This window comes from Melozone crissalis, unplaced genomic scaffold, assembly GCF_028551555.1.
Source record: "Melozone crissalis strain CALT ecotype California unplaced genomic scaffold, PUWL_Pcris_2 ptg000106l_1, whole genome shotgun sequence".
NCBI lineage: Eukaryota > Metazoa > Chordata > Aves > Passeriformes > Passerellidae > Melozone > Melozone crissalis.
Window position 1 is genome coordinate 37,732 of NW_026535883.1, and position 16,664 is coordinate 54,395.

The 16,664-nt window shown below is 46.8% G+C and overlaps 1 protein-coding gene across 3 annotated transcripts in view; it reads left to right on the forward strand.

Moving 5' to 3' along the window:
• FZD3 (frizzled class receptor 3) overlaps nt 1–16,664 on the forward strand; it is a 72,618-nt gene that overhangs the window by 32,895 nt on the left and 23,059 nt on the right. For all 3 annotated transcript variants that reach the window (XM_054291771.1, XM_054291772.1, XM_054291773.1), the window contains exons 2-3: nt 10,871–11,067; nt 12,909–13,926. In XM_054291771.1, the coding sequence (XP_054147746.1) occupies nt 10,871–11,067; nt 12,909–13,926 (1,215 nt within the window). The remainder of the gene's footprint in view (nt 1–10,870; nt 11,068–12,908; nt 13,927–16,664) is intronic.

Here is a 16,664-nt window from a genome sequence, read left to right on the forward strand (position 1 = left end):
ACCCTTGGAGGAGATGGGATCCCACTGGGAATGTCACCCTTGGAGGAGATGGGATCCCACTGGGAGTGTCACCCTTGGAGGAGATGGGATCACACTGGGAGTGTCACCCTTGGAGGAGATGGGATCACACTGGGAGTGTCACCCTTGTCATTTCTGGGATCCCACTGGGAATGTCACCCTTGGAGGAGATGGGATCCCACTGGGAGTGTCACCCTTGGAGGAGATGGGATCCCACTGGGAATGTCACCCTTGTCATTTCTGGGATCCCACTGGGAATGTCACCCTTGGAGGAGATGGGATCCCACTGGGAGTGTCACCCTTGGAGGAGATGGGATCCCACTGGGAATGTCACCCTTGTCATTTCTGGGATCCCACTGGGAATGTCACCCTTGGAGGAGATGGGATCCCACTGGGAATGTCACCCTTGGAGGAGATGGGATCCCACTGGGAATGTCACCCTTGTCATTTCTGGGATCCCACTGGAATGCCATCCCTGCAGGAGACGGGGATGTGTCATTTCTGTGACAAACACCATCCTGACAACATTTACACCTCCTGCCCCACAGTCTGTTCCTCACCCAGGCAAAATGTCTCCATTTAACAGTGCCCAGAATCCATCCAGAGGGTGCTGGATTTATTTGTGGATTTATTTATTCATGGATTTATTTATTCGTGGATTTATTTGTAGATTTATTCGTGGATTTATTTACTTGTAGATTTATTTGTGGATTTATTTGTGGATTTATTTATTCATGGATTTATTGATTTCCCTGATGGTCTCCCCCGGAGCCCTCCCAGCCCCTCACGGCAGCACACGGAGGGGAAGGGGGAGCCCAAACCCTCTGAGCTGCCCCCGAGCCTGCAATGGGGACGGCTCCTCCATCCCACCCCCGTTCCCAACCCCAAACCCAAACCCCGCACCGGGAGGGTGCAGACGGACAGACGGACAGACGGACGCCGCTTCCAGAGGAACTTTGGGATTTAAAATGCAGCAGGAGCTCTTTAAAGAACAGGAGCGGATGGCTTTGCTGTTGGCACCTGCAGGCACAGATTAATGTCATTGGCTGCCTTTTCACCATTTCCATCTCTGTCCCCCTGGTTTTTCCAGCAGAAATGAGCCTTGGCTGGCTGGCTGTCTGTCTGTCTGTCTGTCTGCAGGCAGAAAGCCTGGGATGGTTTCTGGTGATTGCTGCTCTCTCAGAGCAAGGCAGGTAAAATAATTGGCCATAAAGTGAATAATAGGGTGAGCGCCTTCACCCTACAGCATGGAAAAACCATCATTTAAACCCACAGTAATTGCTTGCTTTTTGTTTTGTTGTTGGGGTTTCTTAAGTAATTTAATCAAATTTAAATGCAGACATTTATTTTTAGTGCTAAGGTAAAAAAATCTGATTTTTTCCCCTTCCCAGCAGTGCAGTGTCAGTGTAATCCTCATTGCCATCAGATGTTGGAGTTTCCTAAGTAACTATTTATTGTTGGAGTTTCTTAAGCAATTTAATTTAATTTAAATGCAGACATTTATTTTTAGTGCTGAGGTAAAAAAATCTGATCTTTACCTCCCCTTGCCAGCCCCTAAAGCAGTGCAGTGTCACTGTAACCCTCATTGCCATCAGATGTTGGAGTTTCTTAAGTAACTATTTATTGTCAGAGTTTCTTAAGTAATTTCATTAAATTTAAATGCAGACATTCATTTTTAGTGCTAAGGTAAATAAATCTGATTTTTTCCCCCTCCCAGCAGCGCAGTGTCAGTGTAACCCTCATTGCCATCGGGATTTTTCCAAGTGCTGAGCTGTGGGATACTGAAAGGCTCCATGCAGATAATTGGGAATAACTTCACTCCAGGCTGAAGGGGGAAAGCTCAGCGGGCAGCCAGAGCTGTGCCCCGTTTGTAGCGCCGAGAGAAAGCAGAAATGGCTCCAAAATTCGAAATCCACCTCACAGGTTTCTCCCAGGGAATGGTGCGAGCTGAGCTGGGCCGTGCCCGTGCCAGGATCCTCTCTGAGCGCGCCCTGGCACCCGGCACGGGGAGCAGGCCGGGGCAGAGCCGCTTTCTGCCCTCAGAAATCACAGTAAGGGCTCTGCAGCGTGAAATGGGGTGAGCTGGGTGAGCTCCAGCAGGAACAAACTCGCTCCTGCGCACCTGGGCCCCGCTGCCACCTTTGATTCCGCGGCACGATCCAGCCAAGGTGGGTGGGGAAAAGCAGAAATGGCAGAAATTGCCCTGACTTTGTGCCAGCTCTGTGCCCCAAATCCCGGATCCCTGCCACCTTTGATTCCCTGGCACGATCCAGCCAAAGTGGGTGGGGAAAAGCAGAAATGGCAGAAATTGCCCTGACTTTGTGCCAGCTCTGTGCCCCAAATCCCGGATCCCTGCCACCTTTGATTCCCTGGCACGATCCAGCCAAGGTGGGTGGGGAAAGGCAGAAATGGCAGAAATTGCCCTGACTTTGTGCCAGCTCTGTGCCCCAAATCCCGGATCCCTGCCACCTTTGATATCATGGCACGATCCAGCCAAGGTGGGTGGGGAAAGGCAGAAATGGCAGAAATTGCCCTGACTTTGTGCCAGCTCTGTGCCCCAAATCCCGGATCCCTGCCACCTTTGATTCCCTGGCACGATCCAGCCAAGGTGGGTGGGGAAAAGCAGAAATGGCAGAAATGGCAGAAATTGCCCTGACTTTGTGCCAGCTCTGGGCCCCAGATCCCGGATCCCTGCCCGGCCTCTGGGAACATTCCCGGGTTTTCTGTAGGGAGCAGCAGCCGGGTTTGGGTTGAGGGAGGATTTCGTGGGTTTATTCCAGCAGCTCCGTTCTGTGAACCTGGAACAAACGTTTCCAGGTGGGGTGTGAGCACCAGGATCCAGGGGATCCAGGGGTTCTCAGGGGTCCGGGGGGATGGAAAATAAACTTTTAGGGTCCCAAGGAAATCTACTGTGCTTGTAGAGACAGGAGGTGCTCAGTGTGTGAAAATTGCATGGATTCTATGATTGGCTTTTGGCAAATATTCAAATGAATATTGTGTGTGTTGTGTTGGAAAGTGATGCTGGATTCATTCTCTTAAGTAGTGTGGTAAATAGAGGTTTAGGTTATTAAAAATGTTAAAATAGAAACCATGCTATGTAGGATAATTTTTGTTAAGAGACAGCAGCCCCAGGACAGCTGAATCTTTCAGAGATAAAGAATTTATCGCCCTCTTATCAGGAGAAATGAACTTCTTCCCGCCTCGAAGGCGCTGTCAGGATTCAGAGGAAGAAGTTGAGGATGACCAGACAGGATCCTGTGTTTGAATGGAATTTATGCATCATGGATGAGGTGTATGAATGTTGTTTTTAAGGGTTAATCCTTTGTTAATGTGTGTACTTTTTCAGGCTTGTTTTGCCCGGAAGAAGTTACCCAGACATCCATAACTGTTTGTCTCTATTGTCCTAATTCGAATTATCCAAATCATTATTACTCTAAGTGTACTCCTATTTTTATAACCATTTTATTACTACGAAACTTTGAAAATTTTCAAACCAAGCGATTGTTGTTTTTCACGAGTGGAAGCCGGAGCTGTGTGCAGAACAGCCCCGAACCCGATCCCATTCTCCGGGACACGCAGCCTGGAAGGTTTTGCCCTTTGAGACGCAATTCCCGATTTTTTTTTTATTTTTTTTTTTTTTCCCTAATGAACATTGAGCTCCATCAAAGGCCAGGGATGGAGGACAAAGAGCGGCTCATGAGGCCGTGCCCCGAGGCACAGCAGCGATTTCCAGCCACGGCATCGCTCCCTTCCCTGGAGCCTGAGGGGAAAATTCCCTCCTTCCCTTTCCCCCTCTGAGCTGATGAGGATGTTTCCATCATGGCATCTCCCTCCTTCCCTAGAACCTGAGGGGGAAAATTCCCTCCTTCCACCTCTGAGCTGATGAGGATGTTTCCCGCCATTGCATCGCTCCCTTCCCTGGAGCCTGAGGGGAAAATTCCCTCCTTCCCTCTCTGAGCTGATGAGGATGTTTCCATCATTGCATCTCCCTCCTTCCCTAGAACCTGAGGGGGAAAATTCCCTCCTTCCCTTTCCCCCTCTGAGCTGATGAGGATGTTTCCATCATGGCGTCGCTCTCTTCCCCAGAGCCTGAGGGGAAAATTCCCTCCTTCCCCCTCTGAGCTGATGAGGATGTTTCCATCATGGCATCTCCCTCCTTCCCTAGAACCTGAGGGGAAAATTCCCTCCTTCCCCCTCTGAGCTGACGAGGATGTTTCCTGTTTGCTTCTCTGATCAAAGAATTGAATGTATAAATAAACAGAGTGGGGAAAGATCGCCCAAGTAAATCGGTTTAAATCTTCCCAAACAGCAGCCAAATGTCTGTGTATAAAATAAAATAATTTTGGGGTTTGTTATCTCTCAGTGCTGTGAGGGCTGAAACTGGAACTCTGTGGTGAATTTATAATTTGAGTTACTGCTCTTGCTTTGTTACCAAAAGTGAGGATTTGCTAAAAAAATGATTTGGAGCGGGGGAAATCTCCACATTCCATCTCTCCTTTGGCCTTCATCCCTCGGAGGATTAACTTTATCTGTAAGCTCCCTTCCCACAACACCCGAGTGGCAAAACCAAGGCCGAGAGGAGTCGATCTCTTCCTGAAGGAGCATTTATTATCTCTTCCTTCCCTTGGGTTTCCCAGGGCTGAGTCACCGAGATCAGTCTGGCTGCCAGGCCTCCTCCTGCCCCTTCCTTGTTGCTCCTGGAGCTGTTTCTGTGTGGGGCACATCCCAGGAACAGAGAGCCTTTTGTTCTGTCAATGTCACGACTTGCTCTGGTCCTTGGGCAAGAGCATGAAAGGAATCTTTTCATCTCCCTGGGTTCATTTTTAATAGGGAGCAGCACCATCAGGATGCGGGGGTGACCTTTCGTCTCGGGAGCTGCGAGGGGAGGAAGAAAATTTGGAGATCGTTTTTGGGGTGCTGGCAGAGGGAGCTGCCCTGGCAGCGCATTCTGAGTTTAACAGCAGAGTTTAACAGCTTTTCCATCAGGAAGTTCCCTCTGAATTCCATCCTGGAGCTCCCCTGGCACAGCTTGGGGCAGTTTCCTCCTCTCCTGGCCCTTCACTGGAGCTGTGTTTGCACCTTGAGGTGCTCGGGAGCTGTGAGGGGGGAGCGCAATTTGGAGATCGTTTTTGGGGTGCTGGCAGAGGGAGCTGCCCTGGGCAGCGCATTCTCAGTTTTACAGCAGAGTTTAACAGCTTTTCCATCAGGAAATTCCCTCTGAATTCCAACCCTGTTCTCCAGCTCAGCCTCTTCACGATTTTAAAGTTCACAGGATCATTTCTGGGGTGCTGGCAGAGGGACCTGCCTCAGGGAGGGTGAATCTCCTTTTCTGTCTTATCAGGAATTCTTGTAGGGATTTTTCTCCTGTTTTCCAGCTCGGCCTCTTCATGATTTTGAAGTTCACTTCAAAACCTCCCAAGTTTTGAAGGATCCCAGGATTATTTAGGCTGGAGAAGATTTTTGGGATCCTCACCCTGTCCCCAGCCCAGAGCTGTGAGAGTTGTTCCTTGGACACCTCCAGGGATGGGGGCTCCAAAGTTCCCTGGGCAGCACATTCTGATGTTTTACAGCCTTTCCGTCAGGAAATTGCCTCTGAATTCCAACTTTTTCTCCAGCTCAGCCTCTTCACGATTTTAAAGTTCACAGGATCATTTTTGGGGTGCTGGCAGAGGGAGCTGCCCCCAGGCACAAATGCTGCCTCAGGGGGGGTGAATCTCTTTTTCTGTCTTATCAGGAATTGTTGGAGGGATTTTATTCCTGTTCTCCAACTCAGCCTCTTCATGATTTTGAAGTTCACTTCAAAACTTCCCAAGTTTTGAAGGATGCCAGGATTATTTAGGCTGGAAAAGATTTTTGTGATCATCAAGTCCAGCCTGTGATGGATCCTCACCCTGTCCCCAGCCCAGAGCTGTGAGAGTTGTTCCTTGGACACCTCCAGGGATGGGGGCTCCAAAGGAGCTCCCTGGGCAGCGCATTCTGAGTTTAACAGCAGAGTTTAACAGCTTTTCCATCAGGAAATTCCCTCGGAATTCCAACCCTGTTCTCCAGCTCAGCCTCTTCATTATTTTGAACTTCACTTCAAAAATTCCCAAGTTTTGAAGGATCCCAGGATTGTTTAGGCTGGCAAAGATCTTTGGGATCATTGAGTCCAGCCTGTGATGGATCCTCACCTTGTCCCCAGCCCAGAGCTGTGAGTGTTGATCCTTGGACACCTCCAAAGCTCCCTGGTTATCCCATTCTGATGTTTTACAGCTTTTCCATCAGGAGATTCCCTCTGAATTCCATCCTGGAGCTCCCCTGGCACAGCTTGGGGCAGTTTCCTCCTCTCCTGGCCCTTCACTGGAGCTTGAGGTGCTCTGAGGTCTCTTCCTGAACGCTTCAGGCTCTGCAACTCCACCAAAACCAAACAGATCTTCTAACAAAGGCAAAACAGCAGGAAAAAAGGAACTTTGGGAACATCTGTATTGAGTGGGAGCTGTATCAGAGCAAAGTAGGGGAGGAATTGTCAGGAGAATTTGAAATTTAGGAGTAGGTTTGTGAAAACTTGCAGTGGCAGGAGGCAAAACCTTGGGATTGGGGCAGGCATGAAAACAGGAACTCCTTTTTCATAAAGTTGTAACTTAATCGTCTCATTTTCAAGGCTTTTTGTAAAGAAGGGAAGTTAAACTCTTACCAGAATAAAAGTGGGGTTCTTTTTTTGTTTTCCCTTTCTTTAATCCATGTGGTCAAACAATGGCTTTAACTCTGCTGTAGACAATAAATACATAAATAAAAATAAACCTGAAGTACATGTCCAGCCAAACAGAAGGAGTTCCTTGAGTAACCTGAGCCTGTAAACGTAAATATTTCCCAACTGCTGCTGCCTTTTCCTGGTTGATAACTCTGCAAAACCTTGGGATTGAGGCAGGCATGAAAACAGGAATTTTTCTCGTAAAGTTGTAACTTAATTTTCTCATTTTCAAGGCTTTTTGAAAAGAAGGGAAGTTAAAATTCGAGTTTACTGGAATAGAAGTGGAGTTCTTGTTTTATTTTTATTTTCCCTTTCCATTGAGTAAAGACTTTTACCTGCAGCTTTTCCAGGCAGGTGTTGGAACTCCCTGGAATCAATTTCTCAGATCCATGCGGTCAAACAATGATTTTTCTCTGCTGTAGACAATAAATAGTCACAAATAAATATAAAAATAAACCTGAAGTACATGTCCAGCCAAACAGAAGGAGTTCCTTGAGTAACCTGAGCCTGTAAATGTAAATATTTCCCAACTGCTCCTGCCTTTTCCTGGTTGATAATTCTGGAGGCTCTTCCTGCAAGTTATTGCTGAATTTCAGTTTGAGAAATTGAGGGAATTTAATCAATTTGGTAAATAATAATGATTTTTTAAAAAAATTACATTAAAACCATAGCATGGTTGTGTCTTGTATTCTCAAAATTTCCTTTTGCAGAGGGAAGGAGGTGTCTGGGAAGGATTGAGAGGTGGTAAGGGAGAAGTGAAACTTTTCCTTGTAATTCCCAGTATTTTCTGCTCACAGAAATCGACCTCCTTTTTCCTGTTAGATCAGTTCTGCTCCATAGTTTGGCAAAAGAAAACGCTGAATTGGTTTAAAGCACTTCTCAGGAAATTGCTGCTCGAGAATTTAATCTTGCTGCAGCTCCTCTTCATTCAGCTGCACGCGTAACAAGATTTAGGATTTATGTGTATTTATATCTGGCGGGTTCATTTGTGATTCTGTTATTGTGCTGCAAATTCCAAGGATTACAATTCCTGCTCCTTAATCCTGCTGGGCTGTGGAGAAAACCCTGCTCTGCAAATAATGGGCTTTTTTTTCTAAAAAGTCTGTGTAGAACAAAGCTGCTGATGAAACCACTTTTTCCCTTTGAGCTGTGATTTGAAATATAAATCAGGAGACGTTTTCCCAGTCTGGGGTTTGTTTCATTCCAGAATTGGAAGTGCTAATGTATTCCAATATTCTCTAATTCCGCTCTCACAGGAATATCATTGATTTTACTTTGATATCCAAAGGGATGGTGAGGCTTTGGATGGTGGTGGGTGCCACAGAGATTGGAATAAAACATTGATTAATTCTTGGAGAGTTTTAAGGACAAACCACAAAACCCAAGAGCAGAATGAACCCACGCTGGACAGTGACGTGGATTATCACCACGCACCGGCTTCTCCTGAGACATAAATCCCTTTCCTCTTCATTTTTCCCTCTTTATCCTTCAGGAATGCTCCAGACCAGCTGTATTTCCCTAGCTCTGACAGATTTTCTCTCAGAGCTTCCCAGGAGTGTCGCTCTCATCGACACTCAAACCTGCCATAAACCTCCACGGGAGCACAAGACACCGGTTATTTATTTAGAATTTTTTTATTTTTTTATTATTTCAGGGCGTTTTCTGATGCTTAGGCAAGAAATGACATCTTGGTTGTGACTTCCCTGTGATTACAGCCCTGGAAGCTCCATGGCTGTGTGGGAATTTAAATAACTGGGATAACGTATGGGTGATGTTTTTGCCTGATGTCTGGGTGAAAGGATGAGGAGGATTCCATCTTACCGGAAGGCTAATTAATTACTTTATTATACCATATTATTCTATACTGTGTTACATTACATCTAAACTGAATTGGTCTTGCTTTCTCTGAGGTTCAGAGAATGTGAATCCCAGAAATTTCTTGGGAAGTTGTGCCTTGCTTTTCTCTGTGGAGAGAAATGTGGTGACAATAACGTGAGAGCCAGGAATGAGAGACGCATCCACCTTCATGAGAGAACTGAAATCCACCCCAGGGGGATTTATCCATCAAATTCCCACTGGTTTTAATGCAGATGGGGGACAAAAATATCCCTTGGGAATTTTTTCATGCCCCATGTTCCATCCCGATGATCATTTCCACCAACAGCCAGGAGGTCGCGGTTACGGTTGCAGTGAGACAAAAGCGAAATATTCCACCAAAGTGCTGCTTGCAGCTCTGAATTCTCCTTTTTTAAAATTTTTCTTGCCAGCCCTTTGGATGGAAGATATAAATGTCCCTTGGGAATATTTTCATTGCCCCCATGGTCCCCTGTCTTCCTAAAAGCCCCGAGTTCCATCCAGCCAGAAGGTCGCGGTTACGGTCGCGATGAGACAAAAGCGAAATATTCCACCAAAGTGCTGCTTGCAGCTACTGAATTCTTCTTTTTTATTAAATTTTCCTTGCCAGCCCTTCAGGTGGAGGACATAAATGTCCCTTGGGAATATTTTCATTGTCCCCATGCTCCCCTGTCTTCCTAAAACCCCCAAGTTCCATCCTGATGATCATTTCTCCCAACAGCCAGGAGGTCGCGGTTACGGTCACGATGAGACAAAAGCGAAATATTGCACCAAAGTGCTGCTTGCAGCTCTGAATTGTCCTTTATTTTTAATTTTTCTTGCCAGGCCTTCAGATGGAGGACATAAATATCCCTTGGGAATATTTTCATTTTCCTAAATGAAACCCCCTCTTCCTAAAAGCCCCAAGTTCCATCCAGCCAGAAGGTCGCAGGTTGCAGTTATGGTCGCAATGAGGCAAAAGCAAAATATTCCACCAAAGTGCTGCTTGCAGCTCCTGAATTCTCCTTTTTTAAAATTTTCCTTCCCAGATGGAAGATATAAATGTCCCTTGGGAATATTTTCATTGTCCCCATGGTCCCCTGTCTTCCTAAAAGCCCCGAGTTCCATCCCAATGATAATTTCTCCCAACAGCCAGAAGGTTGCGGTTATGGTCATGATGAGACAAAAGCAAAATATTGCACCAAAGTGCTGCTTGCAGCTCCTGAATTCTCCTTTTTTATTAAATTTTCCTTGCCAGCCCTTCAGGTTCAGGACATAAATGTCCCTTGGGAATATTTTCATTGTCCTCTGTCTTCCTAAAAGCCCTGAGTTCCGACCCAATGACCATTTCCACCAACAGCCACAAGGTCGCAGTCGCGGTTACGGTCGTGATGAGACAAAAGCAAAATATTCCACCAAAGTGCTGCTTGCAGCTCCTGAATTGTTATGTTTTATTTTCCTTGCCAGCCCTTCAGATGGAAGATACAAATGTCCCTTGGGAATATTTTCATTGTCCCCATGGTCCCCTGTCTTCCCAAAAGCCCCGAGTTCCATCCAGCCAGAAGGTTGTGGTGGCGGTTACGGTCGCAATGAGACAAAAGCGAAATATTCCAAAAGTTTATTGACAAAAGTTATTAACAAAGTGCTGCTTGCAGCTCTGAATTCTCCTTTATTTACAATTTTTCTTGCCAGCCCTTCAGATGGAAGATATAAATGTCCCTTGGGAATATTTTCATTGTCCTCTCTCTTCCTAAACCACCGAGTTCCATCCAGCCAGAAGGTCGCAGTTGCGGTTACGGTTGCAATGAGACAAAAGCAAAATATTCCACCAAAGTGCTGCTTGCAGCTCCTGAATTCTCCTTTTTTAAAATTTTCCTTGCCAGATGGAAGATATAAATGTCCCTTGGGAATATTGTCGTTGTCCCCATGGTCCCCTGTCTTCCTAAAAGCGCCGAGTTCCATCCAGCCACAGGGTCGCGGTTGCGGTTACGGTTGCAATGAGACAAAAGTGAAATGTTCCACCAAAGTGCTGCTTGCAGCTCCTGAATTGTTATGTTTTATTTTCCTTGCCAGCCCTTCAGATGGAAGATATAAATATCCCTTGGGATTTTTTTTATTGTCTGCATGGTCCCCTGTCTTCCTAAAACCCTGAGTGCCATCCCAATGATCATTTCCACCAATAGCCAGAAAGTCATGGTTGTGGTCGCGATGAGACAAAAGCGAAATATTCCACCAAAGTTCTTCTTTCAGCTCCTGAATTCTCTCTCTTTTTTTTCTTTTCCTTGCCAGCCCTTCCACCCCATGGTGAACCTGGAGTGCTCGCGGGATTTCCGGCCGTTCCTGTGCGCGCTGTACGCGCCGGTGTGCATGGAGTACGGGCGGGTGACGCTGCCCTGCCGCCGCCTGTGCCAGCGCGCCCACAGCGAGTGCTCCAAGCTCATGGAGATGTTCGGGGTCTCCTGGCCCGAGGATATGGAGTGCACCAGGTGAGAAAAACACTTTTTTTTTTGTTTTTTTTAAATTTCAGGATAAAATTACTCCCATCCAGGAGTTTTACGGCCCATTAAAACCAGGTGTTTGTAACGTTTTCCGTCACACGCGGCGATGTTTTCCTTCCCGTTTGCCAGCGGCCTTTCCTGAGGTGGGAAGTGAGTTCCTATTCCTGCCCAGGAGATCAGCTGAAAACTGGCTGGGTTTGATGAGGGGGAAATCTCAAAGCTGTGAGCAGAGCATGTGCCCCTTGCTGAGCTGCAAACAGCCGTGCTCAGCTTTACACTGCACAAATGAATTTATGGAAAAATGATCCAGCGGTGTTCCAAGCTGTTTGAGACAACATGCATGAAATTAAAAACAGGATCTTCGTGCTTTATTGGTTTTTGTGACTCCAACAGTTAATGAAACTTAGGAGCAGTAACAGGAAGAAATAATTCCAGTTGGATTGGAGAGAATGAAAAACAATTAAAATTATTTTAGTTAAATAAATCAGAGGATGTTTCTGAGTTACTGGGATTGCTCCAATCTCATTGGAAACTCCAACAGTCCCAAACCTCCAGTCAGAGCTTTATTTACACAAATATCTCCATCATTGTTCCATTTATTAATGCTGGTGTCAACTACACAAATAGCTTCATCTCAGAGCATTATTTACACAAATATCTTCATCATCATTCTGTTTACTAATGCTGGTGTCAACTGCTCAAATACCTTCATCATCATTCCATTTATTAATGCTGCTGTCAGCTACACAAATATCTTCATCATATTTCCATTTATGAAAACTGGTGTCAACTACACAAATATCTTCATCATAATTCCATTTATTAATGCTGGTGTCAACTACACAAATATCTTCATCATAATTCCATCTATTAAAACTGGTGGCAGTGCTAGTTGGAATTTTGGTGTCACCACCTCACTGCCCTGTCTGATGTGCAGCTGCTTAGGAAAGGCTTTAAAATGTTTTTAAAATCCTGCTGCCGTGGGCTTGAACTCACAGATTTCCTGGGATGGATTTTGCATCCTTACCTTCATGGTTAAAGTTCAAATTGGCTCCTCACCTGTTTTATTTTTAAACTTATTTTATAGTTTAACGTTGCTCTGTGGAATGAGTTTGTGACTAAGTAGTGCAAAATTTGGTGGATTCCCCATTTTTTGGATTGTCTGGTTTTGCTGCAGTCGGTTTGCCTGAAGTCACACCTAGAAACCCTGGTTCTGGTACCAGGAATGGTGCGGCCAGCAGGAGCAGGGGGATCATCCTTGCCCTGTGCACCTGGAGCGCTGTGTCCAGTTCTGGCACCTCAGTTTGGGAAGGACCTTGAGGACCTGGAGCGTGTCCAGAGGGGACAACGAGGCTGGAGAGGGGCTGGGAACACAAACCCTGAGAGGAACCCTGAGGGAGCTGGGGGTGCTGAGCCTGGAGAAAAGGAGACTCAGGGGTGCCCCCATCGCTCTGCACAGCTCCTGAAAGGCGCCTGTGCTCAGCTGGGGCTGGGCTCTGTCTCCAGGAACCGACAGAACCAGAGGAGAGTCTCAATCTGCACCATGGGAAATACAGGTTGGATATTGGGAAAAAGTTTTTTACTGCAACAATGATGAAGTTCTGGAATGTTCTGCCCGGGGAGGTGGTGGAGTCACCATCCCTGGGTGTGTTTAACAAGGCCTGGATGTGGCACTGGCTGCCAGGGTTTAGTTGAGCTCTGAGGACATGGGTTGGACTCAGTGATCTTTAAGGTCTCTTCCAACCCAGTGATTCTGTGAATTCTGTCTGCAATGAGGTTCCCAGTCCTTGTAAACTCTGAGTAGACTCCTTGCAAACTCCTCTTTTCAGGTTCCCGGACTGCGACGAGCCCTACCCTCGCCTGGTCGACCTCAACCTGGCGGGCGAGCCCACGGAGGAGGCGCCGATGGCCGTGCAGAGGGATTACGGCTTCTGGTGTCCCCGGGAGCTGAAAATCGACCCCGAGCTGGGCTACTCCTTCCTCAGGGTGCGGGACTGCTCCCCTCCCTGCCCCAACATGTACTTCCGCCGCGAGGAGCTCTCCTTCGCCCGCTACTTCATCGGCGTCATCTCCATCGTCTGCCTCTCGGCCACCCTGTTCACCTTCCTCACCTTCCTCATCGACGTCACGCGCTTCCGCTACCCGGAGCGCCCCATCATCTTCTACGCCGTCTGCTACATGATGGTGTCCCTCATCTTCTTCATCGGCTTCCTGCTGGAGGACCGCGTGGCCTGCAACGCCTCCAGCCCCTCGCAGTACAAGGCCTCCACGGTGACGCAGGGCTCGCACAACAAGGCCTGCACCATGCTCTTCATGGTGCTCTACTTCTTCACCATGGCCGGCAGCGTCTGGTGGGTCATCCTCACCATCACCTGGTTCCTGGCCGCCGTGCCCAAGTGGGGCAGCGAGGCCATCGAGAAGAAGGCGCTGCTGTTCCACGCCAGCGCCTGGGGCATCCCGGGCACGCTCACCGTCGTCCTGCTGGCCATGAACAAGATCGAGGGCGACAACATCAGCGGCGTGTGCTTCGTGGGGCTCTACGACGTGGACGCGCTGCGCTACTTCGTGCTGGCGCCCCTGTGCCTCTACGTGGTGGTGGGGGTGTCCCTGCTGCTGGCCGGGATCATCTCCCTCAACCGCGTGCGCATCGAGATCCCGCTGGAGAAGGAGAACCAGGACAAGCTGGTCAAGTTCATGATCCGCATCGGCGTCTTCAGCGTGCTCTACCTCGTGCCCCTGCTGGTGGTCATCGGCTGCTACTTCTACGAGCAGGCCTACCGGGGCGTGTGGGAGACCACGTGGATCCAGGAGCGCTGCCGCGAGTACCACATCCCCTGTCCCTTCCAGGTGAGCAGCGCCGCCCAGATCAGCGGCCATCCTTCCCTTCTGCCATCCTTTTGTGGCTTTCCGCCATCTTTTTGGGTTTTCTGTTGTCCTTTTTTGGCTTTCCGCCATATTTTTTGGCTTTCTGTCCTCCTCTTTTAGCTTCCCATCCTTTTATGGCTTCCTGTCACCCTATTTTGGTTTTCCGGCATCGTTTTTGGTTTTCCGTTGTCTTTTTTTGGTTTTCCACCATCTTTTTTGGTTTTCCGTTGTCCTTTTTTGGCTTTCTGTCGTTCTTTTTTGGCTTTCCGCCATCTTTTTTGGTTTTCTGTCATCGTTTTTTAGCTTTCCGTCCTTTTTTGGTTTTCCTCCACCGTTTTTGGTTTTCTGTTGTCCTTTTTTGGTTTTCCACCATCTTTTTTGGTTTTCCGTCATTCTTTTTTGGTTTTCTGCCATCTTTTTTGGTTTTCTGTTGTCCTTTCTTGCATTTTCACACCTGAAATGTGTCCTGAGAACAAAGAGAAGGTACAAGAGTTGGGTTTGCTTGGGGGAAAATGGATTCTTGGTGCGCTCCCCCTCTGGAAGGGATGGAGGTGGTGGGCACGATGATGATGGTGGTGGGCACGATGATGGTGGTGAGCACAGTGATGGTGGATCTGGAGCAGTGGAATCACTTGGAATGTGAGCCATGAGCTGATTCCAGAGGCCTTCTGGGGCTCTTTCCACTCGAAGGAGATGCTGGTGGACATGGTGTCCATGGCCATGCAAAGGTGTCCTGAGAACAAAGAGAATGTAGAAGAGTTGAGTTTGCTTGGGGGAAAATTAATTCTTTGTGCGCTCCCCCTCTGGAAGGGATGGAGGTGGTGGGCACGATGATGATGGTGGTGTCCATGATGATGGTGGATCTGGAGCAGTGGAATCATTTGGAATGCGATCCATGGGTTGAGACCTTTTGGGTCTCTTTCCACACAAAGCAGATGCTGTGAGACCTGCAAAGTATCCTGTGAACAAAGAGAAGGTAGAAAATTTGGGTTTGCTTGGGGGGAAAATGGATGCTTTGTGCGCTCCCCCTCTGGAAGGGATGGAGGTGGTGGGCACGATGATGATGATGGTGGGCACGATGATGATGATGGTGGATGTGGAGCAGTGGAATGCGAGCCATGGGTTGAGACCTTTTGGGTCTTTTTCGCTCAAAGCAGATGCCTCAAAGGTGTCCTGAGAACAAAGAGAATGTAGAAAATTTGGATTCATTTGGGGAAAAAATGGATTTTTTTGTGCACTCCTCCTCTGGAAGGGATGAAGATGGTGGGTTGGTGGATTTGGAGCAGGGGGATCACTTGGAACGTGAGCCATGGGCTGATTCCAGAGCCCTTTTGGGGCTCTTTGCACTCAAAGCAGATGTTGAGAGCGGAGTTTTCCCTCCTCTGGCTGGGGTTGTGTTTGTCACAGGTCCGAGTGCTGCTCATCCAAAGGTGTTGTGTGAGATTATCGGTGTGGAAACTGGAGCAGGTGGAAGTGGAGAGTTCCTCACTGAGTTCCTCACTGAGTTCCTCACTGAGTTCCCCGTTGAGCTCCTCACTCAAAGCTCTGCTGTTCCTATTAAAAATTAAAAAAAGTTGTTGCCATACTGAAATTGGAAGCTGAAGCAGATGGGAGTGGAGAGTTCCTCACTGAGTTCCTCGTTGAGCTCCTCACTCAAAGCTCTGCTATTAAAAATTTAAAAAAATGTTGTTGCCACATTCAAATTACTGGGATAATTCCTTATTGGGTGCTGCTGGGAAATCAGAATTTCCATCAACTCTTGGTGATTTTCCCGGAGTTTTTGGGTTGTGTGGCTCCTACTGAAGATGTAAAGATGTTTTTTTAAACCAACATCAAGACCAGGGTTTGATGAGTTTATTTTTGGTCATTGGAAGTTTTTCTAGGAAAGAATTTTGGAGTTTGAACCGATTTTTGTCATTTTTGTTCATCTGTAGCAGTTTTGGGGGTTTTTGATGGCCTGGAGGTTTTCCATCTCCTCCGTCCGTATAAAATCTGATTTAAAGCATCTCCTGAAGGAAACCAGAGCCTGCAGCCCATCAGCTTTGGGGTTTGTTTTCAAGAAACTGAGGTTGATCTGCTGGGTTTGATTGAGTTCTCACAGGAACAGAAGCCTCTGAGAGCCCTGACACCAAACTCGGCACTGCTTTATTCAGAAAATAAAATATTTTAGGGAGTAATTGCCTGATTTTGGGTCAGATTTGTTTGGAATGACATTCCTTAGATATTTTCTGCCAATTATTTTAAATAATTAAATTTAAAGGAATATTAAATTTAATCATTTAAAAATAATTTGCAGAAAATACAAAAATAAATAAATAAATAAATAAATAATTTTTAAAAATAAAATAAATAAAATAAATTTAAAGGAACTTTATTTCCAGAGGCTTTTACGGCAAATTTCTATTTTCCAGCTGCACGCAGAGGGATATTTAAAAATCACCATTTCGGCTCTGAAGCAGTTAAAACAGCAGCTGAGTCATCACAGCTCACATTTTAATGCCATAAAATATCACTTAAAGGCTTGAGAATAATCCTTTTATTGCCTTTTAACCCTTTCTGGGTTTTTATTGGTTTTTTTCTGTTAGGTTTTATTAAGGTGGGGCTCTTCCATCCAATTTTATGGCAGGAAATCTGCGGGTGTTTGCAATTTTATTTGTTCGATTAATTCTTCACTGCTGTGGATTTAATCTTAAATGCTTAAAAACAGAGAGAAAAAAGGA